This window comes from Mytilus trossulus, unplaced genomic scaffold, assembly GCF_036588685.1.
Source record: "Mytilus trossulus isolate FHL-02 unplaced genomic scaffold, PNRI_Mtr1.1.1.hap1 h1tg000244l__unscaffolded, whole genome shotgun sequence".
NCBI lineage: Eukaryota > Metazoa > Mollusca > Bivalvia > Mytilida > Mytilidae > Mytilus > Mytilus trossulus.
The window spans coordinates 2,788,839-2,812,714 of record NW_026963317.1 but is presented as its reverse complement, the minus strand read 5'-3'; the positions used below and the strand labels follow the sequence as shown (position 1 = coordinate 2,812,714).

Here is a 23,876-nt window from a genome sequence, read left to right as displayed (position 1 = left end):
TATGGAAATATATATAATAACCTTTCTTTTTCAAATACTGTTAAATTTATTTAGTTTGACATAAATTAGACTCATATAGAAGGTAATCTAGAAGTCAGATGTTATTGCTTTGGATCAAATCTACCAACTAAATAGTCTGCCATGTGGAGATTTTTGTTTTAAAACCTGATCAACACCAAAAAAAAACTCTGATATACCTAATGAAATTGAGAATGGAAATTGGGAATGTGTCAAAGAGACAACAACCCAACCATAGAAAAAACAACAGCAGAAAGTCACCAACAGGTTTTCAATGTAGCGAGAAATTCCTGCACCCAGAGCCGTCCTTTAGCTGGCCCCTATACAAATATATACTTGTTCAGTGATAATGAACGTCATACTAATTTCCAAAGTTTACATAAGAAACTAAAATTAACATAATACAAGACTTACAAAGGCCAGAGGCTCCTGACTTGGGACGGACGCAAAAATGCAGCAGGGTTAAACATGTTTATGAGATCTCAACCCTCCCCCTATTCCTCTAGCCAATGTTGAAAAGTAAACGCATAACAATACGCACATTAAAATTCAGTTCAAGACAAGTCCGAGTCTGATGTCAGAAGATGTAACCAAAGAAAATAAACAAAATGACAATAATACATAAATAACAACAGACTACTAGCAGTTAACTGACATGCCAGCTCCAGACTTTAATTAAACTGATTGAAAGATTATGTCTTCATCATATGAATATCAGACACAATCCTTCCCGTTAGGGGTTTAGTATCATACCATCATAACATATATGAGAAGAATATAATATAAACTAAGAATTAATAAAAGCTGAGGTTCTTGTCTTGTAAAATTTTGTTAGGTTCTTGTGCTAATGAGGTAAGAAATAAATTGTGTACTGTAAATTCAGAAATTTATTGCAAAAAATCATTAATGCGACACAAATATTTTCAATTTACTCTTTCTGGATATTATTTTTTCAAATGTGAGGGACGAAATATTCCCCAACTGGCCTTATAAAACCTCAGAAAAAGTTTATAAAATCCATTGTTAGAAAATGATTCTAAGAATCCTGTGGATTTAAAAAAATTATATGGACACTATAACTACAAATAAATATTAAAAGATTACATCAAATCTGTGAAAATTAAACATTGATGACCCAACTTTAAAGCAAATAAATTTCATGTAATTTCATTGAAATAAAAGTATATTTATTTATATACATTATCATAATTACAAAAAAATATATTAAGAAGGACTCCAAGTTCAGTTATTTATTATTAATGTAATGTAATTTCATGTAATTTCATTGAAATAAAAGTATATTTATCTACATAGATTATCATAATTACAAAAAAAACATATTAAGAAGGACTCTAAGTTCAGTTTGTTATTATTAACAAAAATCTTTGAAAATCTGTAATATTAATGCAGCACTGATAGTGCTTTGATGGACTTTCACTTTCACTTTGATGTGGGTTTTCCCCTATAAAAATAAAATGGAATAATCCACTTTGTATTTCAGCGGAAGTGAAAGAAACTCACCGGTAGCAAAATAAGATTATTTTGGTTCATTAATATGTTAAAGGTGTGATGTGATTACAAACAATAGACATGGCTGAAGCGTTAAATGATTTAAAAAAGAAATACAAAGTGCACGAAGAGACAGAAAGCTATTTTAAGCTAAGAACCGAAAATGGAAATAACAAGCCTTACTATGAAATGTCAAATTATGATGAAGCAAGGGTTCAAAAAGAAGAAATAGCAAAACAATTTGGAGGAGAAGTAGAATTCGAAGGAAGTGTAAAAGATTTTACCGTCCCATCACCATATGTCAAGGGTATGTTTATCTGGCTGAAGTCATTTATGCTAAGTAGATAGAAAAAAGGGGGATTGTTTCCAGACAAATTAAGACCTCCTTAGCAGTACTGTTGTCTTTGTTCTAGAATTTAGTTTGTAAATTACACACATGAACCATTAGATATTGGCTCATAGAAGAAGATGGTACATCCATGTGAAGATTTTAATGAGGAGGGCAACAGAGGCGGATTTAGGTGGGGGCCCAAGGGGCCATGCCCCTTTCCCCCTTTTTCCTTTTTTTAAAAGAAAAAAAATGGTTGATTATATAGGGAAACACTGAAGCGTGACGGGAGCAGGCCCCCACTTATGCAAATTTCTAGATCCGCCACTTAGCAAGTTCATATAAATTAGCAATACTTTCTCTTACAGTCCATGCATTATCCTTGAAAATTTTACTTCACATTAAAAAAATATCTTCAATGTCACAATGTCCTTTGTCTTCTTAATCCTTTTTGTCAACCAGGGCAATTCTGTCATAAAAAGGAAATAGGAAACTCATCTTTAGTGTAGAGGGTGACATACATTTCTTTTGTTCTCAATGTATGTGCACTTTAATAATGTGAAATCAGACAATAATGAAACATAAACAAGTTAGAAGGATTGAGGGTGTAGATTATCTTATAACATTCCATCTTTGGGAATGGCAAAAATGAACAATGGAATGTCTTTAATTATATACATTTGTTCATGTACATGCAGAAAGGTATATGCACATGTTTGCCAAACTATTCATTTCATCTAAAATCTAATAGTCACATCTATTTCACGTCACTATTGTTATATGATTAAACAATGATGCATTTGTCATTGGAAAGACTTTTTAAATTATTTATTTTGTGTTGTTGCAGTATTGTCATCAAGACCTCAGAGCTCTATTAAAATTCTGCCTAAAATTTAGTTATTGAATTATAAAACAACAGTATAAATTAAATCTATATTTTGTGTAAACTGTTATGTTATGGTCTGGCAATACAAAATGTATATAGTTTTATACATACATGTACATGTACATTATATGCATTGTACATATGAAACTATTGTTATGATATTCATTTTCACAGGTCAAGTTGTAGGAACCATGTCTTACAGGAACCCCGGTAAATTTCTTTCCTGCAATTGATAACAAAAATTAAAGAAATATCTAATATCATGTCTATATTTAAATGATGATGTTGCAAACATTATAAAAACATGTTAATTGTGATTTACACCCAAATTTAACTTTAGCCAATGAAGGGGTTGTAGAGCAAATAAGGAAAGTCTTACTGTAATTTGAAGAGTTTGGTGACCTGTCTGGGGATGTGACTGTTTTGACCACTTTAATTAGCATTTATCTACATGTTCATGTACCCAACTTTAGCCAATGAAGGGGTTGTAGAGCAAATAAGGAAAGTTTTACTGTAATTTGAAGAGTTTGGTGACCTTTCTTGGGATGTGACAGTTTTGACCACTTTAATTAACATTTATCTACATGTACATGTACCCAACTTTAGCCAATGAAGGGGTTGTAGAGCAAATAAGGAAAGTTTTACTGTAATTTGAAGAGTTTGGCGACCTTTCTTGGGATGTGACAGTTTTGACCACTTTAATTAACATTTATCTACATGTACATGTACCCAACCCAGTTTCACCATCTGAAGCCAATATACTGCAGAAAAAAGACTGATAAAGTACATATATACATTTTATGCAATTTCCTCTCCTAGACCAAGACCTAGTTCTCTCTATTTGAAGAAAAATTCAACACAGCACAGGAAAAGTCAATAACATTTTGTTTCTACTGCAAAAGTTATCTTTAAAGAATCTGTAATATTGTAAATGGCTGATGGCTTGTTGTAGATTTTGACAGGAACTGGTTTTAGTTAATTGGTTGTCATTCTAGTCAGTGTGTGTATTATTTATAATAAAGTTCTGCTAAAAAATAAGATTGCTAGTTAAGGAAATCATTGTACAGGAAATAAAAGTACATATTTACAAAATATATACATACATTGTACATGTACCAGTACTACATAGATATAATAATAAGAAGATGTGGTATGAGTGTCAATGAGACAACTCTTCATCCAAGTCACAATATGTAAAAGAAAAACCATTATACATGCAGGTCAATATTAATTTTAGTTAATTTCAAGTAGAAATATGCTGTTACAAAAAGATAGAGTTCAATAGTCCAACTGCTTAATTTTAAGTACATTTAACTTACAAAGAAGTCCTCTGCTGAATGCAGGATTTTCTCTGTGTTGAAGACCAAGTGGTCTCTGTAGGCTGTTTCCTGCTATTAGGTGGGATTGTTCACTCTATGACATATTCCTCGCTTCCATTCTCAATTTAAAATCTAGAGAGCAGTTTTAACCTACATATTTTATCCTTTTTTTATCCAATAATTGGCTTTGTTTTTATGGAGCAGTGATCATGAACGAGGATAAAATTCAGTCAAATATATACAGTTCAACAGCAGTTCATTTCCATTGAATAAGTTCTACAAATTATTTTGGCGGATTCAAAACTTTTATCAATACCTTTTGCATGCCCAATTTTAAATTGGTGGAATTAATTTTGGCAATTTTTGCTATCCCCATAAATAAGTGAAAAGGTATACCCTGTGAAAATAACCCTCTATACAGTATTCTATTTACTTGTCAAACTATATTGCATTCAACTGTCATGATGATGTTTCTGTAATGCTATATATATATCCTGTATCTTTTTTTCTCCTTACTTCAATGTAAAAATGACACTCATAACTTAGTAATAGTCTATAACATACTAAGTTATAAGTTCCAGACTATTGAATCATATACCAACACATTGTAAGACAATGAATTATAACATAATGGTGTTAATATAGCCTTCAAGTGAATATTTTATGGGTTTTACAATAATCAATTTGGTTTTATCTGGATTTATTACATTTATTGTTTTTTTAATTATTTTCGGGTTTCAGTTCTGTTAGTTTAAACATATTTTATTGTTCAAAATCTCTTAAGCTGACATGTACATGCATCAGTGTTCTCCCCAGAAATTTTGGATAGCATCACATTTTGCGTAAAAAAAAATAACTGTATTTTTTTTAATGTCGTTTGTCGCGTCGTGTTGATGCTCTATTTCCTTTATATGTTTTAGTTTATATTGTTCAATTCATAACTGAGAATACAATTAAACTATAACCACAAAAACAGTTGTTTCAGTTTATATGTTTTCTTTATTCATTTATAGTTACAGAATTTTTTTTTCCTCTTGTGCCAAATAAAAATAAATATGTGGTTTCAGTTACCCAACAATAAGTCAAATGAATGAATGGTTCATTATAGATCAACCTGTATATATACAAAACTAAATATATAGTACACAAAATTAACTATTTTTTATATTATATCAAGTAAAGATAAAGTAACCAAAAAAAAAAAATCAATTTAAATTTTTTTTTTATCATGTTTATGAAATTCATTGTTTCATGGCACTCAATGAATTAGTCCCAGTTCTTTCTTATCTTTACATCAAAATGATATGTATTTTGAACAAAGTTATCTAACAAATAGTCTGTTAATGCGTAGTTTTCTCTCTTGGTATATTTTTTCTGTCTACTGTCCATCTGTTGTCATTATCGTGAAAATGCGGTTTTTTGTCATATCTGTTCCGGTTCCGATCCGTAGTTTACACAAAAATGTGCAATGTCTGCCGTAGAAAAATTTACGAAAATGAGTCCGACAATAAACATTGTTTGACAAGAGATTGTGAATGAATAAGACGCTTTTAATGCATTAAATGGATTAAACATAAAATTAAGCCAATTATGATAACTTTTTAAAGAAGTATTAAACTCATTTTAGCTCTAAACCAAAATTCTTGCTCTCGTATTACCGGAAGAGAAAGAAAGTAATTTTTGGAGAGTTGCACAAATAAACGACCTCTTCTTAAAAGAAAAAAAATCGTTTCAATCTTTGAAATTTCGTAATACAAAACGTAGATTTCGAATTGTTTTGTGATTGCATTTTTCCATGTCGAAATTGGCGATTGCAGACACGTGGTTTTAGTCATGCCACAAGTGTCAGCTTGGGATATTCGCATCCAAACAGTTATCACCCTGAGGGTAATTAACACCTAGCTATTTAATCTCTTAATTGCCTTTAGTGTCCGACTTAAAGGTGATATAATTTTTATGATCATAATCGATAATAGATGAAAGTTCAAAATTGAGGACAAGTAAAATAGCATCTTCAAAATAATTATAGCGTCGCGGGAATTATTATAGCATCACGGTGAAAAAATATAGCGACGCTATAACAGCCTGGGGAGAACACTGCATGCATGCATATCAATTTTGTAGTTTTGAAAATAGCATACAAGTACAATGTAAATGTATAATGCATTCAATGCAAAAAAAATCAAACTATCATATAGTGGTCAATTCAAGGCTAATCCAAAAAAACTGCTGATACAAAAAAATGGACTGTACACTATTGATTGTGGCACTTCTCAGTAACTCATGCTTCAATGAAGTTCTGTGCTTCCTAAGTCTATTTGGTATGCTTTACTATACAATGAAATACACTGGTGTCATATGACATCTCATCCAGACAAACTATTTTAGATAAACATCAGCCACCTAATTTATTGTAATGATAGCTCTGGTTGACTAACTAGTTATTGATTTAGACAATATATATAGCATCAAGTTATGTCATATGACTCCAGTATTATATTGTAATTGTCAAAGAGTCTAGCTGCTAGCATTTTATTGCCATCCAGTTTTGCAAGAGTAATTACTTTTTATGATTCCACTTTTTTATGATAAAAATTTGCAATTGCTGATGAATTTTAGTACATATACATGTATGCTCTGACGAATTAAAGTTACAGGTCGACGTCTATGATTATACTTAAAGCTTTAGATTAAATGAATACAGTTCAGGAATGGCAATAAGAAGTGTCTCAGAAGCACATCCCCCTTTTTTCCTCTAGAATTTTGAAATATATCAATAAGTGAAGCTTAAAGGGAAATCACACTATTTAAACTACTAATAATAATTCATTTAAATTTTGCATGTAGACAGCTCATACTTATGACAATATTTTAGGCGAAAAAAAAATTGGGGTCACCGATGTTGTTTTCGAGATATGACGTCATCAAAAAGTAAAGAATCGCGTTATACCGTAATATAGAAATATTGCTCAAAAATGCTAAAAGAAGGCAAAATTATCGAAAAACTATGCTTAACTGGTTTAACTAAAACAGTCAATTGTAAATTTTATCTTATACCCATTTATTTTTCTCAGTTTCCTTATTTTTTAAGGCCCTTTTTAATTTCCCGCCATTTTTGATTGCCATTTATTATAGATTTTTCTTGAAATAAAAAAAATCTACTAATGTTTTTTCCTTCAAACTTCTGCATTAGTTGCAGCTTCGGGGGAGATTTTAAAAGCATAAATAAAAAAGGGGGGTCACCGATGTTTTAAATCCGCTACAATGGAAATAATCTTATAATCGATTTTTGGCGGGAATTATAACTTTTTCTCTTAACGTTACAGAACGACGTTGCTAGCATAGCAGCATTTCTTGCAATGCTTTGAACTATTGGGTTAAACCTTTTTACTAAACCATTATAACATGTATAATATATATATATTTTTTTATAGTAATTATTTTTTGGGGCATTTTGATTATTCATTATTAAACATACAGTAACAGCTTATCAAAAAGTAATTGTCAAAGTTGGAGCCATCTAAATTTTCTATTGCATTTGTTGTATCTGGGCTGAAAAGTAACACGTTCCATTTAGACTACAAACAGAATAAATTCACTAACTAGTCCATTGCACCGGGAATATAAAACCCGAAATGCCGTGTTTAAAAAGCCACAAACTCAGCACTTTAATCCGGGATTTCTTTTTTCGATGTTCCGGATGTCGGGATTTTTTTTTAAATTCTGAACCTCGGGATATCATTTTTTTAAGCCCGAGATCTCGTGTTCAGGACCCCTCTGATCCGGCCCCCTCATTAATAATAGTTAATTTGAAAATAATTGATTGAATTTGTGTGCCAATATTTAAGCACTCTCTACTTTATCATGTTGGGTTTTTTTTAAGAACTTAAGAATAAAGAGTTAATCAGCTACTTTTGTATAAAAAAAACTGGATGTCCTTTTCAGTCACGTTAGGGATCCGACAATCTCCCTTTATCCTGTCGACAGTTATCACATTGAGTGACCTAAACCCGAACCTACATCTGAACTTTTATTTCTATTTTTCTTTCATTTTTTTTACTATTTTTTTCTTTATTTTTGCAAAACTTTCAGTGGCAAATATTAGATGAACATCATCACAAACATTTGTCTATATGAGTGGAATATTCTTTCACAAGACGGACCATAAGTGTGTCTGTTACAGTTTAGCAGTACTCTGTGAGACATGAATATATCTCTTCATAAATACATGTGTGTGTGTGTGTTAAATATTTCTCTTGTTGGAGACTGGTAAAGCCAAATGTATAGTACGTGTTGAATTATTATATATAATATATACGCCCGGTTACGGGACGTATTATGGTATACATCTGTCTGTCCGTCCCGTCGTCAACATTTCGGACATTGACTCAAAAATGCTTTAACCAATTGTCATAAATCTGGTGAATTGTTTATATCTATTGACGTGAGCGCTCCCTTTCTTTTTTGAATGAATTTTGATTTGACGTTTCCGGGTTATAGGGTTTTATTCATTAAAAAGGGGGATTTCCCAGTTTTCGGACAATTATAAATCAATAACGCTTTCATCAATCCTCATACAACTTTGATAAATTGTTTATGTCTGTTAATGTAAATACTCTTTTGATTTTCATAAATTTCTAATATGACATTGAGAAGTAATGGATCTCTCTGAAATTGTACCACAAAATTCCACATCACAAATAAAAGGCTGAAATTGATTTAAGGAGTACATGTACTTGCTCAAAACGTTCAAAAATCAATAGGGGCCACAAACAAGCATTCTACTAAATTTACTATTTTACAATAACTTGTGTTTAAGTGTATGGATCTATCTAAAATTGTATTACAGAGGGGAGGGGTGGCGTTTCATTTTTTCAGGGCAGATTTTTCGAAATATCTCAAGAAGAAATCTCCAATTGCACAGTATTGCATAATAGATTTTTAATATCTTTGAACACATTTATTTTGTGTCAGAAACCTATATTATGTCAATTTTTTTTTTTATCACAATCCAAATTTGGATCGTATCAAGCTTGAATATTGTATCCAAAATTGCCCAACCTGATCCTAACTGTTCAGAGTTCAGAGGCGTTAGATATTAAAGGAACATGTGGGAAAGATGGACGACCCTTATATCATTTCTGTCGTCACATTTGAAATAATAACGATATCAAATAGGACTTCACACATTTACGTCCAGTGGCAAGTTAAATGCATATTCAGAACTAGAACATATGAATTTTGACTCTGCTTTGTAAAAGCTCGACAGGCTGAGCCGAATAAATTCTTATATGAAATGAGATGTTTGATGAATTATTTATACATGTAGGATAGGAGACTATATTTATGATGTTGCATGCATCAATATTTTAAACATGTAGTATAACGTAATCAGAGATCAATATTTTAATCAGATTGGAGAAAACTGTAAGTTGAAACTCATTGTTCTTATTTACAACCCTCTTTTGAACGGAAAACTACAGATTCCGATAGCTATACGCTAATATGCTGGTACTCTTTGTCTGTTTGTAACACCCCCCCCCCCCCCCCCCTCCCTTTCCGAAAATATACACTGAACCCTACATACCACATTGCGGCGATACGCTGCCAAAGTTGTGTCATTTCATTACTTTTACTCTTCATTCAAACTTTGTTTTTTTTGCCTTTTATTCTGCAGTATTTGCCAATTATTTTGTATTCCGCAGGTAAATCGCAATACAATCTAGAAACTTGCCAGTACAACATATCAGTTGTAAAAAATAAGATATGTCCATTATCATTTCTCCTGCTTTAGTGGACGTCCCTTCGAGCGCTCGCTTTTTCATGAATTAGAAACCTTTACGACGGAATCGAAAACGGCGACGTCATAATATAATTACGACACTATGGCGGCGCCGAGAGCGATGCGTATAAACAATAGTGTGATTTCCCTTTAAATGTGCAATCACTCAAACAAGGTCTCACTTTATATTCTTATTTCATATATTTAAAGCGTAAAAATTTCAGCTGCATTGAAAATATCCAGGCACTTAGTCTTAAATTTTATTTGCCATGGATAGTGGTTCAGTTTCTTTATTGATTCATCTGAATATTTCATTTTCTCCGTGTAAACAGTAGTGAAGTATCATCACCCTAAATATTTCCTCCATTGATTACATTTAATTTGAATCTTTACAGTATTGAATATGTTTAATTATTTCCCCTGAGGGAAATGTTGTATTTTGGCTTATTATGCATCCCTAGCGTATGTTTGAATTCATACATAACCCTTAAAAAAAGGAATATCTTGTTTTGTTGAATTTCAGTTGTTTTCTTTCATTGTCTTTTTTTTAATTTCAAAGTTCAATGTTTTTTTTATGAACTTTAAAAGCAACTCTATTAAAGAAAATTGATGGGCAAAAATAAAGCATACCATTTTACTATAATGATGATATATTTTACATAGTGCCAGATTTAATACGTATTGCATGCAGCAAGTGAAAAAAAGAAAACACTAGATACAACTTTACATGTACATATTACACCTCCCAGAAATCATTTGAAGAAGATCACTACAAGCTTAACTGTTTTTCCCAGGGGCCAATCCAGCCATTTTAAAAGGGGGTTCCCAACCCAGGATAAAGAGGGGTTTCCAGCTATATGGCCCCATTCAAATGCATTGATTGGCCAAAAAAAAGGGGGTTCCAACTCCAGGAACCCTCTGGATCCGCCAATGTTTCCCAGGAAATAAGAATAAAATATAGGAATTATGCATTGCTATTTGTTCTATACTAGACACTAAATGGGGAACTTGTACTGTAGCTATATAGACATTTTGATCTTTTCTCAAAATAAGATGAAATGATCAAATTTTTTTTCACCATAAACATGATAAAGCTAAGCTGGTTTAATAAACCAGTAGCTGAAACCTGAAACCTTAGCTTCATTGTTGTGAAAATAAGCACTATAAATCAGCTTATTGTATGTAGATGTACACATTGTATATATCTGTCAGAATTGATCAAAAGCGATTTGTATATATTGTAAAGATAGAGCACATTTTTGCCTGTGTAGCGTTGCCTTGGACATGTTGATGAGTTTGAGAATTCCATCAAACAGAAACAAGATTATCTGATAAGATTAGATTTCTGGCATGATAAAGATTTGTTTACTTGGGGGAATTTCTGGGAATGTGCCATGATAATCTGTAGGGGGAGGGGATTATATCAATATCATCTCTGATTATCATTGTTATAATATATTCTAATTTTCTCCAATATAATAATAATATACACTAATTAATATCATAATAAGGTGTATATCCCATAGGAAATAGATGGAGTTGTTAAATAAACAAACGTATATTCACATCTGGGATTGTTGAAATATATATTTACATGTGCCATAAGTCCATGCATATAGTGGATGACCAATACATGTCTATGTACCTGTATATTATATTTATTTATACATGCATTTTGGTTTATAGATGGCCTATTGTTCTGTTCTAAACCTTATTTTTTAGTAGCAGGCTCACTTTCTGACAACTGACCCAAGACAATCTGCCCTGCCAAACCTTCTTAAAGTATTACATCTAAACATTTTATTGTTCTTGATACATGAAATATTTGCCAATGGACATCAATTAAGCAATACCCAATTATCATTGATCTTTTAGGAGTTTCAAACAAGTTGGGTTTTTTTTTTACACATTGCCTTGACCTTTAAGTTTCAGATGGCCAAGTTGTCTGATTTTCTTTTCCAATGTGCGGGCCTATTCTTCTTGTTGTCTATTTGTAACGTACAAGTTCAAAGGAATTTATCAATTTTTGTGAAGAAAATCATAAAATACTTTATTTAATTATACCAATTGTCTTTTAAAATATACTATGTATTTGTGTTCCGTTTGTCCTGTCTCGCTATGTATTATCTGAATATGTATGTATATATTGTCCTCTTGTACACAAGTATGTGTCTGAGGTTATGAATAAAAAAAATCTAAAAAAAATCATGCTTTCCAATCAAACTGGTTCTTAATTAGTCTAATGAACTTCCACTATGGCGGGTATTAGGATGGAGACAAAAGTTTTATAAATTTGATCTCATGCTGGATCATGCTGGCTAATCTACTGATCAGTGCGCTGATTAATAAGTATCAAAGTTTTGCACGTGATAGTGCATTTTAATAATAGGTAATTTTGAGTTATCTCCCATGGGAAATCTGAACTAAAAACTAAGTCAGTTAATTAATGCAGTGCTCTTTTGTTTGTTTTTAAATGATTCGTTTCATGAAAGTTGTCAACCTTTTTCTGTCACAAGTTAAATATTCATGAAACATGTTTGAATAATTATACGACCGCAAATTTTGAAAAAATTTTCGTCGTATATTGCTATCACGTTGGCGTCGTCGTCGTCGTCGTCGTCGTCGTCGTCGTCGTCGTCGTCGTCGTCGTCGTCCGAATACTTTTAGTTTTCGCACTCTAACTTTAGTAAAAGTGAATAGAAATCTATGAAATTTTAACACAAGGTTTATGACCATAAAAGGAAGACTGGTATTGATTTTGGGAGTTTTGGTCCCAACATTTTAGGAATTAGGGGCCAAAAAGGGCCCAAATAAGCATTTTCTTGGTTTTCGCACTATAACTTTAGTTTAAGTTAATAGAAATCATTGAAATTTTGACACAAGGTTTATGACCACAAAAGAAAGGTTGGGATTGATTTTGGGAGTTTTGGTTTGAACAGTTTAGGAATTAGGGGCCAAAAAAGGGCCCAAATAAGCATTATTCTTGGTTTTCGCACAATAACTTTAGTTAAAGTAAATAGAAATCAATGAAATTTAAACATAATGTTTATGACCACAAAAGGAAGGTTGGTATTGATTTTGGGAGTTTCGGTCCCAACAGTTTAGGAATTAGGGGCCAAAAAGGGACCCAAATAATCATTTTTCTTGGTTTTCGCACCATAGCGTTAGTATAAGTAAATAGAAATCTATGAAATTTAAACACAAGGTTTATGACTATAAAAGGAAGGTTGGTATTGATTTTGGGAGTTTTGGTCCCAACAGTTAAGGAAAAAGGGGCCCAAAGGGTCCAAAATTAAACTTTGTTTGATTTCATCAAAATTGAATAATTGGGGTTCTTTAATATGCCGAATCTAACTGTGTATGTAGATTCTTAATTTTTGGTCCCGTTTTCAAATTGGTCTACATTAAGGTCCAAAGGGTCCAAAATTAAACTTTGTTTGATTTTAACAAAAATTGAAACCTTGGGGTTCTTTGATATGCTGAATCTAAAAATGTACTTAGATTTTTGATTATTGGCCCAGTTTTCAAGTTGGCCCAAATCCAGGTCCAAAATTAAACATTGTTTGATTTCATCAAAAATTGAATAACTGGGGTTCTTTGATATGCAAAATCTAACTGTGTATGTAGATTCTTAATTTTTGGTCCAGTTTTAAAATTGGTCTAAATTAAAGTGCAAAGGGTCCAAAATTAAACTAAGTTTGATTTTAACAAAAATTAAATTCTTGGGCCTCTTTGATATGCTGAATCTAAACATGTACTTAGATTTTTGATTATGGGCCCCGTTTTCAAGTTTGTCCAAATCAGGATCTAAAATTATTATATTAAGTATTGTGCAATAGCAAGTCTTTTCACAGTATTGTGCAATGGCAAGAAATATCTAATTTCACAATATTGTGAAATAGCAAATTTTTTTTTAATTAATAGTTATCTTTCTTTGTCCAGTATAGTAAGCAAGAAATATCTGCAAGAATTTTTTTTAATTGGAGTTATCTTTCTTTGTCCAGAATCAACTTAAATCTTTGTTATATACAATATACAATGTATATTCACTTTTTACTACCAACTGATAAATTTAAATAATCTTTACCATTCAGTGATAACAAGCAGTTTTTTTACATCTTAATATTTTATGATGTATTTAAATGAGTAGTAATTGTTGCAAACTCCATTAGAATATTTTAATTGAAATTAGTTTTGGAATAAGGGAAAGGGGGATGTGATTAAAAAATTGGGTTCAATTTGAAATTTCATAAATAAAAAGAAAACAAAACAAAAATTTTAAGTTCATTTGAATACATTCATTCTGTGTCAGAAACCTATGCTGTGTCAACTATTTAATCACAATCCAAATTTAGAGCGGAATCCAGCTTGAATGTTGTGTCCATACTTGCCCCAACCGTTCAGGGTTCAACCTCTGCGGTCGTATAAAGCTACGCCCTGCGGAGCATCTGGTTTTTATATTGGCTTTATTTCAAACATTGTGAAAAAATACATAACTGTCTGAATTTTAAAGTCACTAGAAGTGGTTAAAGTGTTTTAGGCAGATAAATGTCTGATATTTGAACTTGACTGGCCACATAAAAATGTATGTTGACTTTTACTTAACATAATACCATTTAATTTAAGATGACAATTTTGATTGAATTTCATGATGTTATTTAAGGTATACCCCCAGGTAAAAAACAAATTACACAAGTATTTAAAAACAAGTTTCTGTGTCAAGTATTTTGGAATGTACCAAATAAGCTGCATTTTAAGTTATTTTACTACAAGTGGTATTCAATTATTTATACATGTACTTGTAGGATGTGCTTTTTATGATGAGAAAATTCAATTAAATTCTCATTTGCATATTTTGATCTTTTAAATTGCCACACGTGACTAAGATTGACTGAATTTTGAAGATAATTAAAGATTTCTAAGTTTGTTGTTCAAGTACTTCTATCTTCCATGAAAAAAGAATATTTGGAAAAAAAGAAATTTTCAGGCAGAAGTTTGTATCGGTTAATTTTTATACGACCGCAAAATTTAAAAATGTTTTCGTCGTATATTGCTATCACGTTGGCGGCGTCGTCGTCGTCGTCCGAATACTTTTAGTTTTCGCACTCTAACTTTAGTAAAAGTGAATAGAGATCTATGAAATTTTAACACAAGGTTTATGACCACAAAAGGAAGGTTGGTATTGATTTTGGGAGTTTTGGTCCCAACATTTTAGGAATTAGGGGCCAAAAAGGGCCCAAATAAGCATTTTCTTGGTTTTCGCACTATAACTTTAGTTTATGTTTATAGAAATCTATGAAATTTTGACACAAGGTTTATGACCACAAAAGAAAGGTTGGGATTGATTTTGGGAGTTTTGGTTTCAACAGTTTAGGAATTAGGGGCCAAAAAGGGACCCAAATAAGCATTTTTCTTGGTTTTCGCACCATAAGGTTAGTATAAGTAAATAGAAATCTATGAAATTTAAACACAATGTTTATGACCATAAAAGGAAGGTTGGTATTGATTTTGGGAGTTTTGGTCCCAACAGTTTAGGAATAAGGGGCCCAAAGGGCCCAAAATTAAACTTTGTTTGATTTCATCAAAATTGAATAATAGGGGTTCTTTGATATGCCAAATCTAACTGTGTATGTAGATTCTTAACTTTTGGTCCCGTTTTCTTATTGGTCTACATTAAGGTCGAAAGGGTCCAAAGTTAAACTTAGTTTGATTTTGACAAAAAATGAATTGGTTGGGTTCTTTGATATGCTGAATCTAAAAATGTACTTAGATTCTTGATTATTGGCCCAGTTTTCAAGTTGGTCCAAATCGGGGTCCAAAATTAAACTTTGTTTGATTTCATCAAAAATTGAATAAATGGGGTTCTTTGATATGCCAAATCTAACTGTGTATGTAGATTCTTAATTTTTGGTCCTGTTTTCTAATTGGTCTACATTAAAGTCCAAAGGGTCCAAAATTAAACTTCGTTTGATTATAACAAAAATTGAAATCTTAGGGTTCTTTGATATGCTGAATCCAAACATGTACTTAGATTTTTGATTATGGGCCCAGTTTTCAAGTTGGTCCAAATCAGGATCTAAAATTATTATATTAAGTATTGTGCAATAGCAAGTCTTTTCAATTGCAAAGTATTGCACAATGGCAAGAAATATCTAATTGCACAATATTGTGAAATAGCAAATTTCTTTTTTAATTAGAGTTATCTTTCTTTGTCCAGAATAGTAAGCAAGAAATATCTAATTGCAAAATATTGTGCAATAGCAAGATTTTTTTTTTAATTGGAGTTATCTTTCTTTGTCCAGAATCAACTTAAATCTTTGTTATATACAATATACAATGTATGTTCACTTTTTACTACCAACTAATAATTTAAAATAATCTTTACCATTCAGTGATAACAAGCAGTTTTTTACATCTTAATATTTTATGATGTATTTAAATGAGTAGTTATTGTTGCAAACTCCATTAGAAATTTTAATTGAGATTAGTTTTGGAATAAGGGAAAGGGGGATGTGATTAAAAAAATTGGGTTCAATTTTTCTCATTTGAAATTTCATAAATAAAAAGAAAATTTCTTCAAACATTTTTTTGAGAGGATTAATATTCAACAGCATAGTGAATTGCTCTAAGAGAAAATAAAACTTTTAAGTTCATTAGAACACATTCATTCTGTGTCAGAAACCTATGCTGTGTCAACTATTTAATCACAATCCAAATTTAGAGCTGAATCCAGCTTGAATGTTGTGTCCATACTTGCCCCAACCGTTCAGGGTTCAACCTCTGCGGTTGTATAAAGCTACGCCCTGCGGAGCATCTGGTTTGTAATGTTTTGCAAATTGCAGTACAATTGATTTTAACACCCACCTTTCACTGTATTTCCCTATCATATGGCATTTACTGCATATTTTTTCAACTATGCCACCGAATGGGTTGTAGCATAGTGGTGTAAGTAGTTTTCCCCACATTGATGAATAGTCTAGGTAACTCTGACATTATGAGTCTGAACCCTGCTCATTGATAAGTGTCTTTGATTCATATCTTCTTTGACAAGGATGTTGAAAGTCTTGGTTCTCACTAGTTACTATGCCTTCCTTCATCAATAAAACTTGGAAGTCATATGATATTGCCATGTTTCCTGAATTTGAAAGTTGCTGTAAAAACCAACTATTCTTTGGTATTGAACAACCTGCTTATTGCCTTGTTCTGTGAAAGTTATAATAGAACATTTAAATTAACATTTAATGGAGTAAAAAGCTGTACTTTTGTAAAGAGAGTGTTAGCTACATAGTGAGAAGATGACTTCATGACATCATCTGAGCTAGAAACTTTCTTTTGGTTACCTGAAAAATAAATATGAATTGTGGATGGATTGCCTCCGGTTGTGGGAATTTCTTGCTACATTGAAGACCTGTTGGTGACCTTCTGCTGTTGTTTTTTCTACGGTCGGGTTGTTGTCTCTTTGACACTTTCCCCATTTCCATTCTCAATTTTATTTTTTACAGAGTTTGTCTTAAGTGCCGTGTGGAGACAGTACAGTGCCTCCCTGTGCTTCAGGTTTTTGCTCTTATAATATACTAGATTATGGAGTGTGTGTCTGAGCAAGAACTTCTCTACTGGTAGTTCATTACTTTAGGAATATTTATCCAAAAGTATTTTTAGGACGCCTCCGGGTGCAGGAATTTCTTGCTACATTGAAGACCTGTTGGTGACCTTCTGCTGTTTTTTTTTTTATGGTCGGGTTGTTGTCTCTTTGACACATTCCCCATTTCATTCTCAATTTTATTTGATTGATTGATTGATTGGTGTTAAACACCACTTTCAACACTATTGTGCGATTTCTTAGTAGTCACTTTGTATTGAGTGCCTGGAGAGAACCACCTTCCATCTACAAGAAAACTGAAAATCCTAGTCAATTAAGATTGGAGTTGAGTGCACCTGACTCCTGAGGGATTTGAACTCACAACTTCAGTGTTGACTAGCTAGTGAAACAGTAGTTGGACTACTTGTACCACTAATTGAATTGTGGAAACAACATATGTACCATGTAGGTTAGAAGGACAACAAAGAAACAGAAGAAGTCCAGGTCCAAAAATCTTTAAAAATGGTTTAATAACTACAATATGGTCAGTGGCGGCCCACTGACTGACCTAAGAGGGGGCCCGCTCAAGTCAGGCTTCAGTGATTCCATATATAGCAACCACATTTTTTCCCAAAAAAGGGGGGGGGGGGGCCTGGGCCCCCCTCTAAATCCACCTCTGATGGTAATACATTGTATTTGTTCCCCATTGGAATTTCGTAACAAGAAATTAACATGAATCATTGTTAGATAAATTCAAGAGCTTAAAGAATTTTGTTTTAGCTTCATGTAATAAAATTGCAAAAAGACTCATTAAAAGGGATGCATTATCTTTATATCTGAAACATCTAAACAAATAAGCGAATTGGCTTCAAAATATAACTTAATATAAATGTCTGTCTCTTACTTATATGAAGCATAGTTTGATTAGAACCATGTATTTTCTGAAAACCATGAAAATAAGCATCTATGAATAAAAGAATTATACAACTAATATGTTTTTGGTTGGTCCCCTGGGGATAGTGCAATCTAACAAACTTTTCACAGATCAATCACTCCCAAAGTACATTCTATGAAATGTATATCAATTATGATCAAGTTCTATTATTATTTATTACTATAACAGTGTTCTGCTTCAAGTTCAGCAGCTTCTGTGAATTATAAGAAACAAGATTACATACAAGGATGATTTCCAATGCAAAAAAAAAGTGATATATGAATGCAAGAGTATAGATTCCCATCCTCTTCCTTAGAAAATTAGACTGCAGATGATTTATCAATGAAAAACGTTAACATTAGATACATTTGTAACAAATTATGTTATCATATGATAAAAGGTGTTTTGATCATGTTGATGGCTGAGAGGTATAGGCTGGTCTAAGATTCAATTCAAAGAATATTCAATGAACCTCTAGTGAGCTTTTCCAATCAACTGAATAACAAAATATATACACACACAGTAACACAAAAGTCATACAAACAACACAATTTTAAACATAGATGTTCATATACAGTCAGGTCAGTATCGTAGTCAGTTTGAACCCCACCCTCATGGTGAGGAGTGTTAGACACCTCCGAGCCAGTTTTCCTGCTGAAGGTCAATGGTTCTCTATAAATACTCTGGCTTCCATCGCCAATAAAAACAGCAGCGGATCCAGGTGAGGTTCTGGGGGTTGGAACCCCCACTTTTTTTGGCAAATCAATGCATTTGAATGGGGGCATATAGCTGGAACCCCCCTTTATCCTGGGTTGGGAACCCCCCTTTTTAGAATGGCTGGATCTACCCCTGCAGACCTTCATGATGAAGCCAAAATTGACGAAAACCAACAAACAACATAAATTTAAAAAAAACTCTGCATGCACATACTTATTTGATGAAGTAGAATTAACTGCACTCTTCAGCAGAGTCTTTTATGATGGGGATATAATATGAAAATCTAAAAATTATTATAAGTCTGGGTGGCTGAAAATCCAATTATAATTATTTATTTTGCTAGTGGTTTTCAGCCTTCAGATAGAGAGATAGTGTATATTAAAGAAATCATGCAGTTATTTAAAAAGTTGGAGAATTGTCAGAAAATTGCAGTTACAGCTTATTTGCTTGATTGTATTTAATCTGAACTAGCAGTGGGACAACTGAATACCAGAAATTCTATTTTATTTTTATGTTCATACATGATTGTGCTTGTGTACTGTGAGTGTCTTATTTACTGCCTGTAAAAATTAATTTTACGATTTCTTAAATGCTTAATATGAATATTGCAGATGTATATTATTAAATAAAACTTGATTTTATTCCAAATCATCAAAGAAGCTTAAAAGAATTTCATATTCTTTAAGCTTTAGTATGCAGAATATTTGATTGAAGAAACTAATGGAGAATTTTTCCATGCTCAATATCAGATTACTTAAATAAAAGAGTGAGCAAAAGAAAGCCAAGTTTGTGTGCTTTTCACTCAAACTTTAACAATATTGATGATTTTCAAATGTAACACTGTTATTTTTATCACATTTTAATGTTGGTATATAAAATAATAAATTCATTGACACATTGATGTCATTAGTAAACTTTGCTTATCTCCCCTTATAATGTTAGTTTTCTAAAATACATACATGTATACATGTATCTTGTATGATTTTAAATTTTAGTTTCTTGTGTATAATTCGGAGTTAAGTATGACGTCCATTATCACTGTACTATTATGTATATTTTTAGGGGCCAGCTGAAGGACACCTAAGGGTGCGGGAATTCTCGCTATATTGAAGACCCATTGGTTGCCTTCGGCTTTTGTCTGTTCTATGGTCGGGTGGTTATCGCTTTGACATATTCACCATTTCCTTTCTCAATTTTATTTAATATATATTTAATAATATAGCTTTTATTTTACTTTTAAAAATTTCAAATACAAGTAAAAAAGATTTGGGGCATATTTCAATGACAACAACCTTCAAACATAATAAATTCACAATGAATGTTTGGGGTTTTTTTTAGAAAAGGAAGACATACAATCGTGATAAAGTTCATAAAATATTTAAAATTCACTCAAACTCTTTAATTCAGAAACATATTTTTATATTGTAGATGGAGTTCGTATAACAGTATACAGATCAAAGAATTGTGCATTAGTTGTAGCGCCATCTGTGTTTGTTTACTTCCATGGTGGAGGAAATGTGGTGGGATCGCGTAAAACTGTTGATACTGTCTGTAAAATATTTTCAAGGTATGGATATGTAATGGATGAACTCTATGCTTTTAAAGGTCCTTGAAGGCCTCTCATCCCTTTTTTTTCTGACAGCCCAGGATTTATTTTTAATATTGTATTTAATTGGGTGGAGGGGGTGAATACTAAGTCATGCGTTTCCCTTTGAAAGTTGCAATTGGCTTTTATCTTCTGTGCTAGGCAAGTTTCTGTCAAATAAAAACATGTCTGGATGGGCAAGATGTCTTGCCTTCCTTTTGACTAAAAAGGAGAACTCAGCTTTCAGATAGTTGGTTAGGTATTCTAGTTTTATTCAAATTTTCCTGTATTTAGGGGGATTTAGATTTTCAATACATATTCAGTAGTCATTTGTACATCTCCTCAAAAGAAAAAATGGGATGTATATATAGAAAATCTATAATACCCTTAAAAAAGATATGTAGTTCATATCATAAAAAAACCATCATAAAAACATTGGAAGTATAATTTTTTCTACATTTATTGGGTTATTGAAATGATAAACTAATATCAGGTCAATTAGATCTACATTAAGTGGAACATCAAAGTATACTTAAGGATGTTATAAATATCAGAAGGTTAACATAGACATAAATATGAAATATATATAGCATCAGATCAAATGAAACTGATTTGGTTTTTGTGTAATATCAATATCTGTCTCCTGCTGCTGTGTTCATAGTCGTCAGAATTATTAGAGATTGCAATGCAGTCATTAACTTGTGATGTCTTCTGCTGCTGTGTTCAGAGTCGTCAGAATTATTAGAGATTGCAATGCAGCATTAACTTGTCTTCTGCTGCTGTGTTCATAGTCGTCAGAATTATTAGAGATTGCAATGCAGTCATTAACTTGTTATGTGCTGTGCAGTAAATTGTGAATAATGAAATTATTTCATATCTTGGGTGTTTGGGTTTTTGGTATTTGAAGTGATGGATGATTAAATGCATTTAGATGAATGAAGTTATTGTCATTTTCTTCCAAACTGTGATAAAATTGATTAAAAGCAATTTTGAAAGTAGCAATCAGTATGTTAACCCATGTATTAGCTAGGGTATTTATTAAGAGATGGTACCTAGTACTGTCTGAATTTAGGAATTATTATATAAGTATAAAAAAGAAGATGTGGTATGATTGCCAATGAGAAAACTCTCCACAGGAGACAAAATGACACAGAAATTAATAATTATAGGTTGCCACAAGGCCTTCAACAATGAACAAGGTTTTCTTGGAATATGGATAGGTACCAGTCAACATTCAAGATACTTAAACCTTTGTTGTTTGTTGACCTGGAGATGTCTGTTTTCTTTTTTTATGGCCAACTCAGGGGTATTATGTTTTTCGGTCTGTGTCACCGTGAGTACTGCTTCAGGTTAGAGACTTTTGTTGGTGTGTTATGGACACATTCTTGTTTTCCTATGAGTTGCTGTCTCTTTCACTCAACACTACATCTCTTTAAATGCTTCTATAAAAGTATTACTATATAAGATTCACTATTTCCTTACACAACATTTTTTTTATTTATGTAAAAATATCTGGAATGAGTTATTTGTATCTTTGCAAAATTTGACAGGTTTTATTTCCGTAAGGAAATTGACAGCAAATTGACGAGAGTTAGATTTCACACCCCTCTATACTAGGTTAGATAGCCGCCGTCGTAAAAAATAATTATTGCTCTTCTGTGTAACTTAATTACAAATTTTTATAAAGAGTTTATACTGTATTCCAAATTTTATTAGGTTCATCAATTATTTTGTACAAACACCAAAAATCTTTCAAACATCTTAGCTGTAAAATTGATAGATTGAAATTTGTAAGATATTTGTATAATCAATAAGTTTACTTGATTGAAAATGCTTAACTACTTGTTGAAATATTACATCATACATATTGGTGATCTGCTTTTTAGATGGTATAAGAAAGAATTGTTTGTCTTGCTTTTAGCAATGTTAATGGAATTTGTTAATCATAATGCATGTTTAGAACAATTACAGATTTATACTGGATAAGATTGTAAAACTTTGGTGCAGACGTTTAAATAATTCATAAGAATAACTTGGTTAAAAGATGTAACTAAGTACTTATACATAAATAATTGTAGCTGAGTTTCAGTACAGGAAACAAAACTTCTTAAGGTCAATGAGTTTGCAATGCAATTGTATTGCAATTGTAATGCAATTGTCATATAATCATATCACAATGTACCGTAGAAATATATTGTCTTTATTTTACTGGTTTTGTATTTTTATAATGGTATAAAAGTAAGGATACATTACTTATATTACATTTGATCCTAAATTACTAGACTTATTTAATCATAATTGTGATATTTTATCATATTTTTCCTGAACATTGCGAGTTCATTATTTTAAAACTTTCAGGAACCCCTGCAATAACTCCCTGACCAGTTACAAGGCAAAATTTACTAAGCAAAACCCAATAGTTTTATTTGTTTTTATCCTGAATTTGTATGAAAAATTAGCCACTGGACATTTATTGAACTATGATTAATCGATTCATGGAGTCTTCATTAACCTATTTTGACTGTGTAGCCCTTCTCACGTTCATATTTTATGATTTCTTTTAAAACTTTTGGTTTTTATTGTACCTGATGTACCTACAAATGTAGTTATTTCATCATTTTGATAACCACATTCTAGGAGTTGAGCTGCTATACAGCTGTCTGTTTGTCATACTATTTTTTCAACACAATTTCTTCGATTGATTTCATGTATGTATATGGTCAGCAGCTGGAATGTAATAATTTCTAACAAGTGAGTGCATTTTGGGTCTGTATGTCACCTACTTTCTGTTTTCATATGCTTTGATTTACAAGAGGGATAACCCTACCATGTCAATGTTTGCAATCTTGTTATATAACTTAAATGTAATTTTTTTTTAGGGATGCCCCTTGTGTTGTAGTAAATGTAGAGTACCGATGTGGACCAGAATTTAAGTATCCAGCCAACCATGAAGATGCCGTCTGTGTGGTACGATGGGTCAAAATGAACAAAGGATTAATAGGTATGATTAGATTTTATGTTTATTGTCAAACATAGGAAAGGTAGCTAGACAATACCCATAGCATTTACATTCAAATTTGTCATCTAACTGTTCACAGATTTTTTCATTGATGTCATTTTATGCCAAAATATTTGTTGAATGGTATTTATTTTAATATGAGGCATTAGAATGGAGCTAACTGTATTGTTAAATGTATTTTAAGCTTGGCCTTTGAAAAA

The 23,876-nt window shown here is 31.9% G+C and overlaps 1 protein-coding gene across 1 annotated transcript in view; it reads left to right on the top strand.

Moving 5' to 3' along the window:
- Nucleotides 1-1,507: 1,507 nt before the first annotated feature.
- The window catches only part of LOC134701527 (ethyl acetate hydrolase-like), a 28,733-nt gene continuing 6,364 nt past the window's right edge, over nt 1,508-23,876 (top strand). Inside the window, exons 1-3 of the mRNA XM_063562675.1 lie at nt 1,508-1,834; nt 20,501-20,639; nt 23,537-23,658. Coding sequence (XP_063418745.1) covers nt 1,609-1,834; nt 20,501-20,639; nt 23,537-23,658 — 487 coding nt within the window. The 5' untranslated portion in view covers nt 1,508-1,608. The remainder of the gene's footprint in view (nt 1,835-20,500; nt 20,640-23,536; nt 23,659-23,876) is intronic.